This window comes from Canis lupus, chromosome 5 (genome assembly GCF_003254725.2).
Source record: "Canis lupus dingo isolate Sandy chromosome 5, ASM325472v2, whole genome shotgun sequence".
Classification (NCBI taxonomy): domain Eukaryota; kingdom Metazoa; phylum Chordata; class Mammalia; order Carnivora; family Canidae; genus Canis; species Canis lupus.
In genome coordinates this window covers 77858016-77878208 of record NC_064247.1, presented here as the reverse complement: position 1 = coordinate 77878208, position 20193 = coordinate 77858016, and the positions used below count along the sequence as shown (strand labels likewise).

Below are 20193 nucleotides of genomic sequence, written 5' to 3'. Positions count from 1 at the left end.
AAGGAGGTGGTTATTGGACTAATTGCAAGATGACATCAAGCAGCTTGAACAGTCAGATGTCCCAGATGTCCAAGTTCGTTGGCAGTTGAAGTTGGTGGAGAAATTAGTGGAGAAATTGAATTGGTGAATTCAATTCAAGTAGAGAAAGTGAATTGGTGGAGAAATTAGACACATAGTAAACCATTGTGGTTGGAAGGAGGGTGGAACCTCCGGGCCTCTGGTTCTATGAAGTCAAGATGAAGCTACAGACCCCAACAGGATGAGAAGTCATTAACATAAATGTTGCAGACCACTCCCCAGCCCTCAGGTACACCCCCCTACCCCCCAGGCCCTGGTGACAAGATGGAGGCAGATGGGCTCGTGAAGAGGTGGCAGGGCAGTGGTACGAGTGAACAAGGAAAGTCCAGGGATACATACACACCCTGAACTGTTCCTAAGTTATAGATACCGCGTTCTGGCTTTGATACATTGATTAGAGGTCTGGAAGGGAGAAATTGGATCAGCTCTTGTTTCTTTCTTTAGTTCTTGCCTCACCATTAAAAGGATCCACTTGCTGGCAGTGCAAAGTTACTTCTTGTTACAGCAACTTGCTTGTGCCCACCTCCCTAATGTACTTATCTTCATTTTACCATAGGTACGTAAACCAGGTAATTGTCAGTGACATGGCCAGTAAAAGGAAATGGTGCTTCCTGTGCAACTGTTGGCTGGCCGTTGACCTCGGAGAGTGCCAGCGTGACCGGGTCTTCATGCCAGTCTCAAAGAAAGAACTCTTTTCCTTTAGGTATTGGTGAGAAAATGGTGGTGTTCTGCAGGTCTCTACAGCTCTGTTAGTTTTTCTTCATTCTTCTTTCTGCTTCTCAGACTGGATAATTCCAGTTGAGCTATCTTCAGGTATGTTGATTCTTTCATCTGACTGCTTAGATCTACTCTGGAGCCTTTCTAGTGAACTTGGCATTTCACTTAATGTGTTTTTCAACTGCAGACTTTCTGTTTGGTTCTTTTTTTTTTTTTTTTTAAGATTTTATTTATTCATGAGAGACACAGGGAGAGAGGTAGAGACAGGCAGAGGAGAAACAGACTTCCTGCGGGGAGCCCGATGCGGGGCTCAATCCCAGGACCCTGGGATCACGACCTTTGCCAAAGGCAGAGGCTCAACCACTGACCCACTCAGGTCCCTTATTTGGTTCTTTTAAAAAATAATTTCTAGGGGATCCCTGGGTGGCTCAGCGGTTTAGCTCCTGCCTTTGGCCCAGGGCGTGATCCTGGAGTCCCGGGATCGAGTCCCATGTCGGGCTCCTTGTATGGAGCCTGCTTCTCCCTCTGCCTGTGTCTCTGCCTCTCTCTCTCTCTCTCTCTCTGTGTGTGTGTGTCTCTCATGAATAAATAAATAAAAATCTTTTTAAAAAAATAATTTCTAGGGTCCTGGGATCAAATCCCACATTGGGCTCCCCACGGGGAGCCTGCTTCTCCCTCTGCCTATGTCCCTGCCTCTCTCTGTGTGTCCCTCATGAATAAATGAATAAAATAATAATAATTTCTATATGTCTATTGATGTTTTCTATTTGGCAAGATACTATTCTCATATACTTTAGTCCTTTAGATATGGTTTCCTTTAGTTCTTTGAATACACTTAAAATAGGTGATTTAAAGTTTGTTTTAATATATCCAGTGTCTTGGCTTCCTCAGGGACAGTGTATTTATTGCTTTGTGTGTACGCACATGCACATGTTCGTTCTTTCTTTCGGTGTCTTGTGATCTTTTGTTAAAAATTAGACCTTTTAAACAATAGAGTGTGGCAATCCTGGAAATCCGATTTCCTTTCCCTCCCCCAGGATTTCTTGTTCTTAGAGTGCATAATTGTTGTCTAGTGACTTTTCTGAATGAATTATGTATTCTTTATCATGGCATGCAACTGAAGTTTCTGCCCAGCTTGTTTTGTGGTCAGCTAATGTTTGGACAGAGATCTTATAAATGCCTGGAATCAGCAAATCTCCCATTCTTTGCTGAGGGGTTTTGTGTGCATGTTGTGGCATGCCTTCAACACTCAGTGAGGCAACTGACAGCTCTGCCTTAGCCTTCACTTCCTGCTTCCTGAGAGCTTCAAGGTCATCCAGGGGTGAGAACTTAAGGCATTCTCAAGGGTTTTTTGAGCATGCACACAGCTCTGGGCATGTATTTGGCCTTCCAGATTCCCAGAAATATGTCAGAGCTTTTCAAACCTCCCATAGACTTCTTGTTTCCCAGTTTTTTTCTTTTAAGCTTTTTGGTTAGCCTGTTGCTCACCCGCCAGGGCAGACAACTGTGAAGTTAAACAATTGCCTCTAAATATTTTTTGATAGTGCCCCAAAGGAAAAGCATTTTACAGCAGGTGAGCACCCAGTCAAGTCAAATAAGGGCAGCCTTGCACGTTGGGTTTTCCAGGGGACTACCAGACAAGTCAAATAATCACAATTCTTTGAGAAGGAGGCTTTGAAGTATCTTCAATCCCATTCTGCCCTCCTCTTACTGGCAGCTGCTTTTCACTGTGATTAAAGACTGTCAGGTTACCATATAGCTAGAGAAAAGGAGATGGAACTAGGGCAAGTCACAATGCCACAGAGTTAACTGTTTTTACTGATATTCAGACATTTTTCTTAAATAACCACTCTCAGGTTGCTATAATACTTGGGTTATTTATGTGAACTCTGAAAATTTCAATTCTGGCTTTTTCTTTAAAGATTTTATTTATTTTAGAGAGAGTGTGCACAGGAATGGGGGGAGGGGCAGAGTGGAAAGAAGAGAATCTCGGGCAGACTCTGAACTGAGCACAAAGCCCAGTGCAGGGCTGTCTCATGACCCTGAGATCATGGCCTGAGCTGAAATCAGAGTCAGATGCTCACCTGACTGAGCTGCTCAGGCACCCCCAATTCTGGCTATTTATTTTTATATTTTTAAAGATTTTATTTATTCATGAAAAACAGAGAAAGAGGCAGAGACACAGGCAGAGGAAGAAGCAGGCTCCCTGTGGGGAGCCCGATATGAGACTTGATCCTGGGACTCTGCGATCATGCCCTGAGCCAAAGGCAGATGCTCAACCACAGAGCCACTCAGGCATCCCAAATTCTGGCTTTTTATTTTATTTTTAAAGATGTTATTTCTTTATTCATGAGAGACAGAGAGAGAGAGAGAGAGAGAAAGAGGCAGAGACATAGGCAGAGGGAGAAGCAGGCTCCATGCAGGGAGGCCGATGGTGGGACCTGATCCCAGGACCCCAGGATCATGCCCTGGGCCGAAGGCAGGTGCTAAACTGCTGAGCCACCCAGGGATCCCCATAAATTCTGGCTTTTTAAAACAAGTTTTATCATTGCTGGAATGGAAGAGAGAAAATTCAAAGATATTTACTCTTTCATTTTCACGGATCCAAATGGATTTACTACTAAGAGCAATAGTAGCAGTGAGAGTCATATTTTGTCACTTCCCAGAAGCTTGATTCTGACGGGGTGACATGATGAGAGCCAGGTGTTACCTGCATATGCAGTGGAGACAGATACATGACAGAAGAGGAACGCTAGGCTGAAAAGACTGATCTGATCTAAGTGCTTCTGGAAAACCTACGAGTGCTCCTTGTGAACTTAGACATTATCTTTATTACCCTGCAATGTAAGCCCATCTCTCAAGGGGTGGAAAGGAGGCATTTCTTCTTTTATAACCCTGGAATGTCTCTGGGGAGTGGGATGTCTCCATCTTTACAACCTGGAACTGTAAATAAAGTTGCACTAAATAGAATCACTATCTTTGTCCTTCCAGGGCTGTTTATTCAGAGATACCAGAGAAGATGGGAGCACAGTCTTTATTAATCCTAGATGTGAAGTGTTGGTGGGGATCTGCATTCCCAAACCGCCTCTGCTATTGCCTGTCTCCTCTCAATCTGGCTTTTAGTTTTAAAGTATGCTGCCTTTTCTCTTTTTAATATGTTCTCTTTCTCGTCAGTGTCCCAAATTTTATTATAACTCTTTTGGTTGTGGATTTTCTTTTTTATCTTGTTTGGTATTCACACGGTACTTCAAAAAAATGTTTTATTGTGATAAAATACACATAACATAGAATGTACTTTGAATGTGCAGCATCATGCCTTCCAGTCTGAAAAAGTCTGACTTTGCTTGTGAAAATATCGCCCCTCCAGCATTCCCTGTATTGGAATCTCTCAAACTATCTTCTGTGTTTTTAAAATGGACCTGCATATTTATCGTATTTTTGTCTCTCTGCAGTTATCCTGGGTCAGTTCTGCAGTACAGCCTTTTAGTTCACTAATTTTCTCGTCCGCCATGTCCATACCTCCTACGTTTTTCATTTTAATGACCATATTTTCAGGTTTAAGATTTCAAATTAAGTCCTGTGTTTTTGTTATTTATTCTTCTTAAGTGAATGTTCCTTGACTTGTCTCTTTTAAGCAACCTGAAATACTTATTTTAAAATCTTTGTCAGACTGTTCCACAAAATTAATCTCTTCAGGTCTGAGTTACTACTGTGTTGGCTGCCATTCTCCACATTCAATTTCTTCGTGTATTTAGGAATTAGAGATTATATGTTTATTTGGGGCAGTTTTATTGTTAAATTTCTCTCCCTCTCCCTCTCCTCTGATTAGTAGTCTTGCTACTGTTCCATGCAGTCCTTCACATCACTAGTCTAAAATTAGGTAGACCAGATTATATTACAGTAGTTTGGAGCTCCTGCCCCTCACTGGAATGAACAAAAAGTAGGGCTATTGCAGATCTTATCATGAACCAGTCCAGTGTGTTTTATTGGCTCAATTCCTGCTGTTCTTTTTCACCCACCTCCATACCTGTAAATTGGAGTCTTTTGTTACGCAGTATCCCTTCATGAGCTCTAGCCTGAACCTGGGCTCCCCTGAGGTTGGTTTCACTCTCCCTTCCCCCTCCCCAGACACTTTGAGTTCCAGGACCCTATGAGAGGCAAAGCCCCGCCTGTGTACTGTCTTCTTCCAGACCCGGCACAGAAATCCTGTGACTTCCCTGCTCATCATCACTTTTTCTCATTCCATTTCTCCTCAGAGAGAGTTATCCTGTTTTTAAGCCCAGCCAATATTTTTTATTCTTTCTTTTTGTATCTTATTTCTAGTTCCTCCACATTTGGAGTAGAGCAGGTCCTCAAAGTATGAATTTACTGAACTATCTTGAGTGGAAACCTAATGCAAACTTTTGAAAAGCAAAAGATTTATCAAAACTCTTGGAAAGCTAAAAAAAAAAAAACTTTAATTTTAAACTCTCATACCATATAAATTAACCTTATCCTCAAAAACCTTTAGTCCTAAAATCACCAGAGAATCATGCTGCCGTGTCATTTGAAAGCACCTTCAAGGGGTATAGGAGAGCAGCTGGGTGGTTGAGATAAGCCTGATGCCGGGCAAATCACATCTTCTTTTAGAACACTATCAGGATGAAAACTCACATCTGTCCTGTTCTCATTTATCTTTGTAGACACCTGTTCTCCTCCATCATTGTAGAAAAGCTCACCCAGGATTATCTGTGGCTCTCGGTTTTAACTCGACATCCCTGGAACCGGTTCACAAGAGTCCAGAGGCTCACCTGTTACATGACCTTGCTTCTGTGCAACATGGTCATCAATGTTATGTTCTGGAGGACAAGCAGCACCACTGCCAAGAGAGACGAGCAAGGTAGGGGTGAGCCTGACGTGTGGTGTTTGTGGTGTATGATCCTGTTACTGTACTGCATCCTCCTTTTCAGGGTCAGAAGCAGCCCTGCTGGGCCTTTGCTTTTCCTTTGCTGCCCTAACATTTGAATACTTTACAGATTTCCTCACTGTTCCCATTCATTAATGAGTGAAGCAGGCTTGGGAACACATCGGGATCTTTACTGCCACGATGATGTCCTCTCCTTAGATAATCATGGTTAAATTACCAAATAAATACCTAAACCCAGAAAAAGAATGACTGAGATGATTTCAGTTCTTGAGGATGAAGGTTGACACAATGCTCTTATTCCAGTGGGTCCATTTGCTGTGACCTGGTCCCAGGTGATCATCAGCGTCCAAACTGCTGTCCTTCTCTTCCCTGTCAATCTTGTAATTGGGCGCCTCTTCCCACTGATCCAGCCACAGGAACCCCGGCCTCTCTTTCCTCCCAGCCAAGCCTCCTGCCTCTCGGATGCTACTTTTGAGCCTCTGTCTCTCACAGAGGTGGCTGAGGTAAGCTTCGTGTCTAATTTGATAGGTAGATGGCGGGCCCTGCTTCCCGTGTTGTGAGAAAGGCTAGTGGAGAGGATCTCCTGGAAAGCTCTCCAGTCCTATTAACCTTGATACCTTTTCTCTAACTCCTGTCCCCTGGGCCATGATGCATCATGCCCCTCACCTGTCCTCTTAATGTATTCTGAGGACTGGGTGTGAACGCAGGTTGTACTACTCTAGAGTTTTCATTGTTGATGTTTGATCAAACTGTCTCTTCTTTCATTCGGTATTCCCTCATAAAACTAGTTTTGAAGCTACTATTAGGTGACTGCTTTCTGAAAAAGGAGAAAGAAAATGAAAAATGGAGGTTCTTTCCACTAAGCGTTTGGCTCTCCAAGTAAAGCCTTACCACCTATAACAGCTACCAGTCCTGGGTGAATGTCACACTGATTTTTCTTGTCTTGGTTCTACATTTAGGAATTAAAGGAAACTGTGGGATTCCTGCTCAGGAGAAATACATACCTACTCTCAGAGTGTGAACAATCCTTATGGACTTCTTATAGCATTAACAAGCTGGTTCAGCTTTTATCCAGCCTCATCTATTCTCACTTAGAGCGTCACGGCTCTCACCAGCAGGCAGGACCCCATCGGGCAAATGGTAAACCTCAGGTTTTAGTAACTGATCTGTTCTCTGCCTCCCACTTGCTTGCCTCTTACTCCTTCCTACCTCTTGGTGTAACCAGCAGGCGTGATACGGCCTTCTGCTTATTTCACTTTGCTTAAGCTTCCAGGATAGAGCTGATCGCTTTAAGGACAATATATCTGGTGATACAAAGTAAAGGATGAAGAAAGAACCCACAAAAGTGCCCTCCGTTTTAGATCCCTTTACACTCCATCTGATTTGTTGGGGGCTCTTGAGCCTTGTCATTCTTTCTGTGGAATAGTGAGATTATGTGATTTATGGAATCTTGAATATAGTCTTCACGTCTTGGGTACTTACTGTAGTTCTAGTGAAGAAGCCCAGTTAGGTTTAAATTCTTATTTGATTCTAGATCAAAGTGTAGAGTTTTAGAAATTGTTACTAATGCACTAATTCACCAGCATGCTCAGAGAAGACAATAATTGTGTCCAGTCTCCACTGATTGGTAGATTTATCCTCATTGTCAGTGAATGAGTTGCTGCTCTCTGCCCTTGAGCACTATCTGTTGACCCCCCACTTGCAGAAGTGTGAGCCCTGGCCTGTATTTGCAGTGGTTCCTGATAGCCACCACCATCTCTGCTGTTACCTGCTGGGAGTTGTGCAGCGGCTCCATTCTCACTTAAGTGCCGTGGGTCCCACTCAGGTCGACCAGCCTTGTGACGTCCTGGATGCCACCAACCAACTGCAAAAACTCCAGAAGCTCTTGGAAACACGTGTTCTTCACCTCGAGCAGGGGCCCTCCAGGTAAGACCCGGCACCTGGCTTCCCTGAACACCTGCTGTCATCCCGAACCTCTCTCTCCCCACTGTTGGTGTTCAGATGGTTCCTTTAACCTCTCTTCTGCAGGGAGGTCACCAGTTTCCCCCTCCTGAGCCCAGAAGAAGGGAAGGAGCCCATCGCTTACAGCCTGCCCAGAGGAGTGACTTATATCTGCTGGCTCTGTCTGGGTGTCACTAGCCTGGTTGCAGCCTTTTTTACTGCACTTTACAGCCTGGAACTGACCAAAGACCAAGCCACCAGCTGGGTGATGTCAGTGATACTATCAGTGCTTCAAAACATTGTCATCAGCCAGCCAATAAAGGTATGTGAAAAGCAGATAGTATCAGCCCAGGGGCCCCCTGTGGTTGCAGGTAGCTCAGAAAAATGAGATCCTTGGGTGTCAATTTAAAGTGCCTCATGGTTCTGACAATTTGACAAAAGGAAAAAAATAAAAGGAAACAACAGAAATAGGCAGAATGAAATTTCAGATATGTGTGAAGTCTCGGAAAAAACTAAGGAGAACTGATGGCGTGAGTAATAGAAGCAGAGCAGAAAAAGATTGCCAAGTTAGGAAAGGTCAAGTAAAAAAAATCAATCGACGATAAATTACTTTGAAAAAAAAAAAAAACCCACCAGAAAACTTAATTTTTAAAAACTTTTCATTAAGAAAAATGTCAAGCCCACAGAAGTGTGTAGAGAATAGTGTAATGAGGGCAGCCCGGGTGGCTCAGGGGTTTAGCACCGCCTTCGGCCTAGGGTCTGATCCTGGAGTCCCGGGATCGAGTCCCATGTCGGACTCCGCGCAGGGAGTCTGCTTCTCCCTCTGCCTGTGTCTCTGCCTCTCTCTGTTTCTCTCAGTCTCTGTCTCTGTCTCTCTCTCTCTGTCTCTCACGAATAAATAAATAAAATCTAAAAAAAAGAAAAAATAGTGTAATGAATTCTACTATTCTGTTAGCCAGCTACAATAATTACTTCATTGCCAAAAACAAGCCAGTCTCGCTTGATCTGTTTTGGGAGGGGAAAAAAAAACCCTTCACATCCTTTTATCCCTAAGTATTTTAGTGTATATATATATATATATATATATATATATGTTTTTTAAATTTTATTTATTTATTTATGAGACACACACACACAGAAGCAGAGACCGGCAGAGGGAGAAGCAGCTCCATGCAGGGAGCCCGATGCAGGACTCGATCCGGAGACTCCAGGATCAGGCCCCAGGCTGAAGGCAGGCACTAAACCGCTGAGCCACCCAGGGATCCCCCTAGTGTATATATTTCTAAAAGATAAAAACTTTTCTTTTAAAAACATAAATATAAAAACTATTATCACACTAATGTCTTAATATTTACACAGTATGAACATACCTTATACTGTGAAAAGGTTAAGATGGTAAGTTTTTGTTATGTGTGTTTTATCACGTTTTTTTAAAGTCAATGTTCCAGTTTTCCTAGTTGTCTCATAAATGTTTATTTTATGTTTACTTTGTTCAGATCAAGATTCAAATAAGGTCCATGTGTTGCAATTAGTTGGTCTCTTAAGTACTTTTTATACTGAGTCCGCACATCACTCTCCATTCTTGCTATTTGTCACAGTGCATTTGTTGAAGAAACCAAATTTTGTCCAGGAGAGTTTTCCATATCCTGTTTTTGGTGACAGGATTGCTTCTGCTTTAAGGACCCTGGAGGATGGGCCAGAACTCCCACAAGCAAACCTGGAGAGCTCTTAAAACTCTTTTGACATTCAGGCCTCACTCCAGGCCAATTTAATAGTAATCTCTGGAGATGGGTTCCAAGGCCCAGCACATTTAAAACTTCCCAAGTGATTCTGGTGTACAGTCCCATTTGAGACCCACCAACTCTGGAGAGAACAAGGAGTAGGTAGGTCTTAATGAAAAACTGCTGGAGGATGATACGGTGCCTGGATGGCTCAGTCAGTGGAGCCTATGACTCTTGATCTCAGGGTTGTAAGCTTGACCCCACACTTAGTATAGAGATCACTTAAATTTTTAAAAATTCTCTAAAAAAAGAACTGCTGGAGTAGAGAGACAAAAAAAATGACAAGATCTCTTAAGGAAATTCAGTTATATCAAACACAGAAATGAAATGTGATTTACCAGCTTTTAAAATTCAGAAGTTGAGTTGAAGGAGATGTCACTAGTGAGACTCAAATTAATGACCAGGAAAATCATACAAACAAAAATAATGCAAAACATGAAGTACAGATTTAAAAATACTGAGTAAGAACGAAGATACTTAGATAGTAGTCTAAGCCTATTTGACATGCAGTAGTAGAAGTGTTAATAATTAAACAATCTGGGGCGCCTGGGTGGCTCAATGGTTGAGCGTCTGCCTTTGACTCGGGGCATGATTCCAAAGCCCCAGGATCCAGTCCCACATCAGGCTCCCTGCGTGGAGCCTGCTCCTCCCTCTGCCTGTGTCTCTGCCTCTCTCTCTCTCTCTCTCTCTCTCTCTGTCCCTCATGAATAAATAAAAGCTTTAAAAAAAACTAAACAATCCACTGTTGCAAAGAAATACTGAATTTATATTGAAAGGCCTCAATTATTTCCAGGCGTAATCAGGTTTGTTTGGGTTTAGTTAGTTAGTTAGTTGGTTAGTTAGTGAGAGCAAGCATGTATATGGGGCGGGGGGTGGGGGAGCAGACTCCCTGCTGAGCAAGGGGCCCAATGTAGAGCTCTATCCCAGGACCCTGGGATCATGACCTGAGCCAAAGGTAGTTACTTAACCAACTGAGCCACCCAGGCACACTGAAATGGAGGATAGTTCTGGAATGGGGCTGACCTGTCTGCATTCCTGACAATTTCCCAGTGATCACTAGTCCGTAGATCATACTTGGGGTAATATTCTGAATAATAGCTTCTGTGATATGTCAATATCTTGAAAAAAATTAATGATGGAGGAGTGTTCTAGATCCTTTGAATAAATAAGACATTTTAAATATGAATAGGATATTATACAAGGAAATTATTGATAATTTCCTTAAGTGTGATAATGATAGGAGAATGTCTTGGTTCTTAGGTGACACATGCTTGCATTCAGGCAGTCCTTGCTTTGGAGTGTTTCCATGTACATGAATTTAGGTACATGGTTTAGTTAAATAACACCAGTGTCCCAGCAACACAGCTGAAATATCATTTACCCGTGAGTGATTGCATAAAGTTCTAACTACTTGTTGCTAGCTCTTCAGTCCACAGATCACTACCTAATAACATCTGTGCATCATGATCAGTGACCAGTTGTGTCACTTCTTTCAAAGTGTGTGGATGAATAGCCACTTGTTATCCAGATTAGGTGCAGAGGGCAAAGTGTATAGCTTTGTTATCTCCTTGTCTCCCAGCCGTAAACACCTGTGACATAAAAAAAAAAAAAAAAAAAGTAACTGAAAGAGTCAGTGGACCAGCCAACATGTAAATGCAACACGGGTGCCTGGCTGGCTCAGTCAGTGAAGCCTGCAACTCCTGACCTCAGGGTTTTGAGTTCAAGCCTCACATGGGGTGTAGCGATTGCTTAAATAGATAAAACTTTAGAGACCCCTGGGTGGCTCAGTGATTAAGCGTCTGCCTTTGGCTCAGTGCATGATCCCAGAGTCCTGGATTGAGTTCCACATCAGGCTTCCTGCATGGAGCCTGCTTCTCCCTCTGCCTGTGTCTCTGCCTCTCTCTCTGTGTCTTATGAGTAAATAAATAAAATCTTTTAAAATAAATAAATAAAGCTTTAAAAAATAAATGAAAGTGGTAAAAACATGATAATACATGTTGATACCAGAGATAATGGGCATTCACTGCTGGTTGAGGAAAAATCTTGTGCTAACAGAGGAAAAGCCTTCAAATTCTGCATCCCTTTAGTAAATAAGCTTCAATTCTAAAGACCTATCCTGAGAAAATTCTGAGCACTTTATTTTTAAAAATTGGCGACAACTTAATGCCCAAAAATAGGACACTGCTTTACTTATGAGATAGCCATAGCCATATAATGGAATGCCAGGGAACCATTAAAAATATTAAAGAAAGGGATCCCTGGGTGGCGCAGCGGTTTGGCGCCTGCCTTTGGCCCAGGGCGCGATCCTGGAGACCCGGGATCGAATCCCACATCGGGCTCCCGGTGCATGGAGCCTGCTTCTCCCTCTGCCTGTGTCTCTGCCTCTCTCTCTCTCTCTCTCTCTCTCTGTGACTATCATAAATAAATAAAAATTTAAAAAAAATATTAAAGAAAAATTAATGATGGGGGCAGCTGGGTGGCTCAGTGGTTGAGCATCTGCCTTCAGCTCAGGTTGTGATCCCAGGGTCCTGGGATCAAGTCCTGCATCAGGCTCCCCACAGGGAGCCTGCTTCTCCCTCTGCCTATATCTCTGCCTCTCCCTCTGTGTGTCTCATGAATAAATAAAATCTTTTTAAAAAATGTAGTGATGTGAAAGCTAGTCTGGATATATTAAAAGTGATAGTTTATATTCCAAATGTTAAGATTTTCTTAAAATCTCTAATTTTTTTCTCTGCCTCTCTCTCTCTGTGTCTCTCATCAATAAATAAATAAAATCTTTTATAAAAAAAAGTGTAGCTTCTCCGTCCGGCTCATCTGAGATCATGCAAAGACAGGTGTTCTTAAGTAACTTGCAAGGATCATCACAAATCATTCAATAGTTTAAGCTTTCCTAGCTAAGCAGTTTAAGGACTGCAGGCAGAAATACAAATATAAACATTGTATTAACCAGGTCCCTGGTTATGCAAAAATTATTATGAAACTCCCTAATTTTCAGTTTTCCATGGCAGTAAAGGGCCAAATAATGGAAATGCATGAATTATACCTTCACCTTTGTGTAACGGTGTCACCTTCTCCTATGGTCTTCCTGTCTAGGCGATCTTCCTTGCTTTGTTCGATTCCCTGATGCTGAGCAGGATGCCGTGGCTTACCAAAGAGAAGGAACAACAGACGAGGAGGATCTTGGCACTCGTGGGTAATTCCAATAGTTCTCTAACTACCAGCATCTGATTTTGCAAAGAACAAATATCGGAACACTGGACATCCAGGCATGTCACTGACTCAGATTTTTCTGTACAGGAATCTTGCCTCTCAATAGCTGGCTGTTCCTCCTCCATCCACTGCCTGAGACAAACCAGTGCCTCACCGACACTCGCGCTCTCTCAGCGCTTTACTCCGCGTCTGTGTCCTACATCTCCTCCTGAATCTCTCTCACTCTTGAGGCCCCAGGGCTGTTTCCAACCACTCACCACCTGTATCGGATACCTTCATATTGTCTCAAATCAGACGTTCTCCAATCAGGATGGCCTGCCCTGCAAACCCCTTCTTGACTATATTTTCTCATGCTTTAAAAAAGTTTGTTTATTTATTTAAGAGAGAGAGAGAGAGCAAGAGGGCAGATGGAGAGGGAGAGAGAATCCAAAGCAGATGCTGTGCCAAGCACAGAGCCTAACGTGGGGCCAGATCTCCAGACCCTGAGATCATCACCGGAGCCTAAACCAAGAGTCAAACGCTTAACCCTAACTGCACCATCCGGATGCCTATATATTTCCTCCTTTCCAAGAAGAACATCCCCACTCTCTAAAAAGGTCAGAGTAATCCTAAATTCCTATTTCTCACATTCAGTCACTAAGCCTGAGGGAAACTATCCTTTAAATAAGCTACGTCTATCGTGCAGGTGAACCTCACAAACACAATGATTAGCTAAAAACTAACACAATTCTTTAATTATGGGAAACAATACATATATATATGTATACATATGTGTATATATTTTTTTTAATGAAGAAATGCATGAAAATTATAAACTTAAATTCAGGATTAGATTAGCTCTCTGAAGGAAAGGAAGGGATACCATCCCAGATGAACACTATCAGACTTTATAAGTGGCAATTACATTCATTCATTCATTCATTCATTCATTTATTTATTTATTTATTTATGAATGAGAGAGTGAGCATGAGCAATGGGAGAGGGGACGAGAGTCTTAGGCAGGCTCCAGGCCCAGCATGGAGCCCAATGCTGGGCTCGATCTCACAACCCTGAGATCACGACTTAAGCTGAAATCAAGGGTGGGATGCTTAACTGACTAAGCCACCCAGGCGCCCTGAATTTTTATTTAAGTAATCTCTATACCCAACATGGGCCTCAAACAACCCCAAGATCAAGAGTCACATGCTCTTTCAACTGAGCCAGCTGGACACCCCATGCGATAGCTATTTCTTAAGCTCGGTGGTAAACACATTTACTAAGGGGTAAGTAATTACTTACAAGATTTTTATTTTTTATTTTTTTTATTTTTACTTACAAGATTTTTAAAAATTAATCTGATTTCCAACTGCCTTCCTAGTTCTCCTTTCATTTATCTGTGCTCTTGAATTGCTATTCCCTCTGCCTAAGAGGTTTTTTTTTTTTCATGTTCATTTGGAGAATTGTATCTGACTCATCCTTCAAAACAAATGTCAAGTTTCACTCTGATACCTTCTCTGACTTCCTTAGGAGGTTTATTTTCTCTTTGGTGATTCCCCAAGCACTAGTCACATACTTGCTGGTAAGTTTTATGTCCTCTTCTAATTCCTTCTTTCTCTCCATCTTGATTCACATGTCTCTGGATACTTCTCACAGGGTGGTCTGCAGACCAGCATCATTGGCATCTCCTGGAATTTTCAGAAGTGTGTAATCTTGGGTCTCACCTCAGAATCTGAATTTGAGCAAAATTCCCGTGTGATTCCTGTGCCCACTGAAATTTGAAAAACACTGCTATAGAATATTACACCCACCACGTGGTTCGCTGATTAGAACTGTTTGTTTCGGGGATCCCTGGGTGGCTCAGTGGTTTAGCGCCTGCCTTTGGCCCAGGGTGCGATCGAGTCCCACGTCAGGCTCCCAGCATGAAGCCTGCTTCTCCCTCTGCCTGTGTCTCTGCCCCTCTCTCTCTCTCTCTCTCTCTCTATGTCTATCATAAATAAATAAATCTTTAAAAAAAAAAAAAGAACTGTTTGTTTCTCATCCAAGATAAATACAGAAATTGAGAGTACACATGTAGAAAGTTTTATAGCAATTGAACAGACCAGTTTTAGACATATTGTGTCTAATTTTCAAAATGGCATTTGGATTTTACATACTCCTATTTTACTTCATTTTTCCAATTATTAATTTTTAATATATTTTATAAAAGTATCAGCACCCAGGGCTGGGTCAGTGGCACAATCAGTTGAGGGACCAACTCTTTGTTTTTTAGCCCAGGGATGGAACCCAGTGATGAGCTCTGAGCGCAGGGTGGAACCCGCTTAAGATTCTCTCTCCCTCTCCCTCTGCCTCCATACCTCTCTGTCTGTCTCTCTCTCAGAGACATAAATATCAAAAAAAAAAAAAATCAATCCCTAGTGGACTGCAATTTTTTAAAAATCCTTCATGATAGTTTGAGAAGTGCCATGAAGATAGCTTTATTCTTTGTTTTTTTCAGCATTTAGCAGGAGGTACTCCCAGAGTTTCACCAATTGTTGATGAATAACTGCTTAATGAAATATAACTACTTTTTGGCCTACATTTATGTTTTTGACAGCAAAATGCTCACCATTACCTGGCTCAAGAGATAAGAATAACCCCATCTATGTAGCTCCAGCTGCCAACAGTCCAGTTAAGCGCCCAGAAAGAACCATGAAAGAGAAGAAACTCTTCAAGCTGACAGGAGATATTTTGGGTATGGAGAGCAACCAGTAATGTGTCAACCCTGCAGCATGTTTCCCAGCCATGGGGGTGTGAGAAGAAAATGAAAATAGAGGACAAAAAAAAAAAAAAAGAAAAGAAAAAGAAAATAGAGGACAGTGAAAAGCTATTTGAAAGTACTCACTTTGAAAAAATATGCAAAAACAAACAAAAAAAAAAAAAAGAAAAAATATGCACTCTAAGGCGGTGTGGTGAATGGGAACTTGGGAGTTGTGAGACGTCCACATGAGCTTGAATGAGTCCTTTCCTCCACAAACAGAAATTAATAACACAGATTGCTCTGTGTGCTTCACAGGCTGGAGGGGGAAATGAATATGCTTTCAGAACTGGCTCTCCTATAAGTGCAGGGGAACTGGTTCAGCACATCCAGTGAGTGTTTGGATTATCAAATTTCCTGGACCAAAAAAGGCCAATTCTGTTTTTAATCTGCCTTCCCTTTCTTGTGAACACACTCCATAGATAGCTAGAGAGAGAGAAAGGTTGGGGGCAGGGGTGCATTTAGTTTTAAAAAGTAAAATACAACAATTTTTATTTGGATTTTGTGTATCTTATTTCAGGTAAAATTTCTGAATAGTGGCAGAATAATTCTGGGAAGAAATATGTCAATATTTGTAGATATTTGTACGTACCACTACGTGCTAGATACGCTGGCTCATCTGTTTACAGTTGTTAGGTTGAACCATATGGAATTGCCAAGGCTTAGGAACCATGAGGGAGGAGGTGTAGAGAATTTCGAAGCTAACCACTCAACTGTGATTTATTTTTGCCCTTTCCTATCCTAGTACAAGTCCTCTTCCTTATCTTGTTGATGACCACAGTCTACTCAGCACAGAACTCCAATAGGTTTTACCTCCATCAAGCTCTCCGGAAGAGCTTTTCCCGCCATTTCTCAGAGATCAGACTTCTGAAGCATTTTTACTTGTGGGCCAATCACACCCTCCTTCCTAGCCTTTATGGGGATTACAGAGGTATGGACACATAACCCACTTCTCGGATGCTTCGTGTTCAATGTTTTCTACCAGTTACCGATTGTCGTAACTTTATTTTTATTTTAAAGATTTTATTTACTTATTCATGAGAGATATGCAGAGAGAGAAAGAGTCAGAGACACAGGCAGAGGGAGAAGCAGGCTCTTTGCAGGGAGCCCGATGTGGGACTCGATTCCAGGTCTCCAGGGTCACGCCCTGGGCTGAAGGCGGCACTAAACTGCTGAGCCTCCCGGGCTGCCCACTTTGTCATAACTTTAGATCTTAAGTAAGCTGTATTCTGGAAACTGTTGTGTTCATTTAATTCAGCATTGATGGCTTCCTTTTGGGATCTAGAGTGTCTCCTATGTTTCTAGGGAAAGAAACCTAAAAGACTTATCTTAATAAAGGTGGTTTTAGTGCATTTAGGAGAGTTTTTATAGATGGCAACTCCTATGCATTGTACATTGATTCTTTTTCTTTTTTTAAGATACTTATTTTATTTAGGGAGTGAGAGTGCCCCCGTGCAGGGAGGGGCAGAGGGAGAAGGAAAGAATCTCCAGCAGATTCTGCACTGAGCACTAAGCCCAGCAGGGCTCAGATGATGGGCTCAATCTCACACAACCCTGAGATCATGACGTGAGCCAAAATCAAGAGTCAGACTGAACCACCTAGATGTCCCGCGTGTTGATTCTTTCTAGTTCAGTTTTGGATGGTGACGGTTCTAGGTTCAGGGCACATTGTATGTGCGATCTGTAACTCTGTGCTGAATAAAGTAGTGACCAAATAAAAAGTGAATCGAACCCTGGGTGGCTAAGGCTAGTGTCATCTTGATAGGAATGATCCTCCTCTTAGAGTCTTTGGCTCTGCAGTATGGTGTCCAAAGACACAGACTTGGAAGTCAGATTGATGAGGTTCAGATCCTGGTGCTCTACCTATTAGCTGTGTGTTCTTGGGTAAATTACAATCTGTTGTGCCTGTTTCCCCATCCATATGATGAGGATAATGTTAGGATCTGCCCCATAGGATTGACGTGAAGATTAAAAACTCTGTAGATCTTAGAACAATGTCTGACCCATAGTATACACTGGATAAGTGTCCATCATTATTTTTAACTGGGGCGATTGGGGCTCTGGCTAGCGGAACAACAGAGCGTCCATGAGTTACCTGGACAGGCTGAGGAAGAACAACAGCAATCTGCAGATAAAGGAATATAATGAAGGAGACCTGAGGTGAAAAGCAGTACCAATTGCCCCTAATGTGATTTATCTCTTCAACTACTAACAAATCTTTACTTTCAATTTTTTTAATGTTATTTTTTTCCTATAGATTTTGTTCATTTATTTGAGAGAGAATGAGAGCATGAGCGCCTAGGTGTCCCTATATTTTTCTCAAAGATTTATTTTAGAGACAGAGAGCATGCAAATAATATCTGCAAGATGAATACCTTGAATGTGCTAAAATGTGCATACATTCTTAATTTAAAAAGCTACTGCCAGTCTTTTCCTTCTTGTACCGATTAACACTCCCATGAGCACTGCAGAAGAGTCTACTCACGTCCCCAACAGCCCGGTGAGTGTTGGTGTTTTCAGACAATACCCAGAGCTTTAGAGTAGATGACAGGCTTTGCAAGAGCAGTCTTGAGAAATGCAGGTCAAAACTAGAGGAAGGTACCATTTCCCACCTCTCATTTGGACAACCTTGTCTCTGCTCGTGCCCCTCTTCATTCCATCTTCCCCATCGTATTGTTTTCAAACATAAATCTGATAGGATAAGTCCTATCCCACTTACAATTCCAGATCCCTTCCCGAGCTTACAGGGGAAGGCTCCCGCCCCCAGCAACATCCAGTCCCTCCCTCCTATCCCAGCCCTCCCGCCCTCCCGGCCTTTCACCAGGGGCTCAGGTGGGTATGGATCTGCTCTGGTCTCTGGGTGGACAGGCCTGACTACAGAACCATGTTCAGAAGGGCTGGCATGGGACAAGGGTTGGAGCAGAGCAGGCCTATTACCAGGTACAAGAATGAGTGTGGTTCCCACCAGATTTCTGGAGGGTTCCTTCGAGGTCACTGGGTGAGCCCCTGGGCAGGCAGGATGGGCCCTTGACTGTGGCTGAGAGGGACTGAACTGAGTCCCAGGCCTCTTCTGGATCCACAGCCAGGGCTAATGTCTACAGACCTGGTTCTAAAGGGATATATGAATGTGTCCCCATCAGGTCTCCTGGTGGGCAGGGTTGCTCCCTGACCATGGCTGGGATGGCCTGGAGCCAAGTTAGAGGGAAGTTTCAGGATCTGAAGTCAGACAAGGTTGGTAGGCTTGTCTCCAGGAGCACTGACAGGTGTGTCTCCCTGCAGGTCTCTGGACTAGCAGGTCTGCTCATGTACTGCAGCCACGTCCAGCTGAGGGCCGTTTCAGGATCTTTAGACAGATTGAGTTTGGTGAGCTTGCCTCTAGGGACCCTTGGACTGTGTCTGAGAGGGATTGGCGCTCAGTTAGGACTAAGGTCTGCAGACCTGTTACCTGAAACACTGGCAGGAGTGACTCCTGGGTCCCTTGGCATATGGTGCTGGTGGCAGGACCAACACCTAAAGGTGTTGTGGCCAAGTCCACAGGGGGACAGAGCTGTTTCTTGGTCTGTTGTCAGGACCACAGTGGGTGAGTCAGCCATCTGGGCATGGACCTGCCTTCCCAGAATGGTTTGCTGGTCTTGGGCTCCACTGGAGTTTCACCGCTCCCTACCTTTGGACCCCACGGCTCCTTTCATCTGCAGCTGGCTGCCAAATTATTGTTACTGAGAGGAGATACAAGCAAGGGCACCTCCTATTTCACCATCTTGCTGATGCCTTTCAGTTGATTCTCATGATTTCTAGATCATCTATGTATCACTTACAAATTATGATCATTTCACTTCCTTATTTTTATACCTCTTATTCTTTTTTCTTACCCGGTTGCATTAGCTAGAAATTCCAATTATGTTTTTTAAAATAGTGGTGAAATGTGCATTTTGGGGGCACCTGGGTGGCTCAGTCAGTTAAGTCTCTGCCTTTGCCTTCGGTCATGATCTCGGGGTCCTGGGATCAAGCCCTGCATTGGGCTCCCTGGTCAGCAGGGAGTCTGCTTCTCCCTCTGCCTCTCCCTTCCTCCCTCCATCCCGCTGTGTGTGCTTGCGTGCTCTCTCTCTCTGTCTCTCTCAAATAAGATTTTTTAATGTGCTAACTTAATGAAACATTTATAAAATGTTACTAACTTAATGAAACATTTATAAAAATGGTTTCTTGTACTCTTTTGTTAGGGTTTATTGCCGATGGGAACTCCTTTCTTTTGGGCAATGTTCTGCTTCGTCAGATTCGCATTCCCAGTGCCGTACTACTTCCAACTGGAATGTCTCCCCACGAACAAGTGAAGCTATCTCCCCAAGATCAAGAGGATACAGAGAACTATGGAGTAAACTGGGGTCCCCCTGATACAAACATCACAAAATCAGACAGCATTTGGCATTATCAGAATCAAGAGATACTGGGTGGCTATCCTATCCAAGGGGAACATGCCACTTACTCAGGAGGAGGGTATGTTGTGAAACTTGGAAGAAGCTCCAGTACTGCAATCAGGTGAGCAAGCCTGAGCCCTGGACAAGGGAACCAAGATATGTCCATTCGTCCATTCTTAAGACAATTACAGCTGCTATAATGCTACTCTGTTGTCTGTAACACTTGTAGACACTTCTTAGGCTTTTAAGGCAATCTTTTAGTTTAAAAATTCCTTGTTCAACCTCAAACTACAGGTATGTTTTAGTTTGGCAGTTTTCCAAGACTCATTTTTTTTTTCTCGTCTGGGAAAATACCTACCAGTTTCAATTCAGATA

General features: G+C 42.8%; 1 protein-coding gene across 1 annotated transcript in view; it reads left to right on the top strand.

Moving 5' to 3' along the window:
- Window positions 1-20193, top strand: part of PKD1L3 (polycystin 1 like 3, transient receptor potential channel interacting) — a 69265-nt gene that overhangs the window by 31570 nt on the left and 17502 nt on the right. Inside the window, exons 18-27 of the mRNA XM_025426716.3 lie at window positions 635-781; window positions 5478-5674; window positions 6005-6204; window positions 6661-6841; window positions 7435-7627; window positions 7730-7964; window positions 12517-12616; window positions 15206-15343; window positions 16152-16337; window positions 19624-19939. Of these exons, the coding sequence (XP_025282501.1) occupies window positions 635-781; window positions 5478-5674; window positions 6005-6204; window positions 6661-6841; window positions 7435-7627; window positions 7730-7964; window positions 12517-12616; window positions 15206-15343; window positions 16152-16337; window positions 19624-19939 (1893 nt within the window). The remainder of the gene's footprint in view (window positions 1-634; window positions 782-5477; window positions 5675-6004; window positions 6205-6660; window positions 6842-7434; window positions 7628-7729; window positions 7965-12516; window positions 12617-15205; window positions 15344-16151; window positions 16338-19623; window positions 19940-20193) is intronic.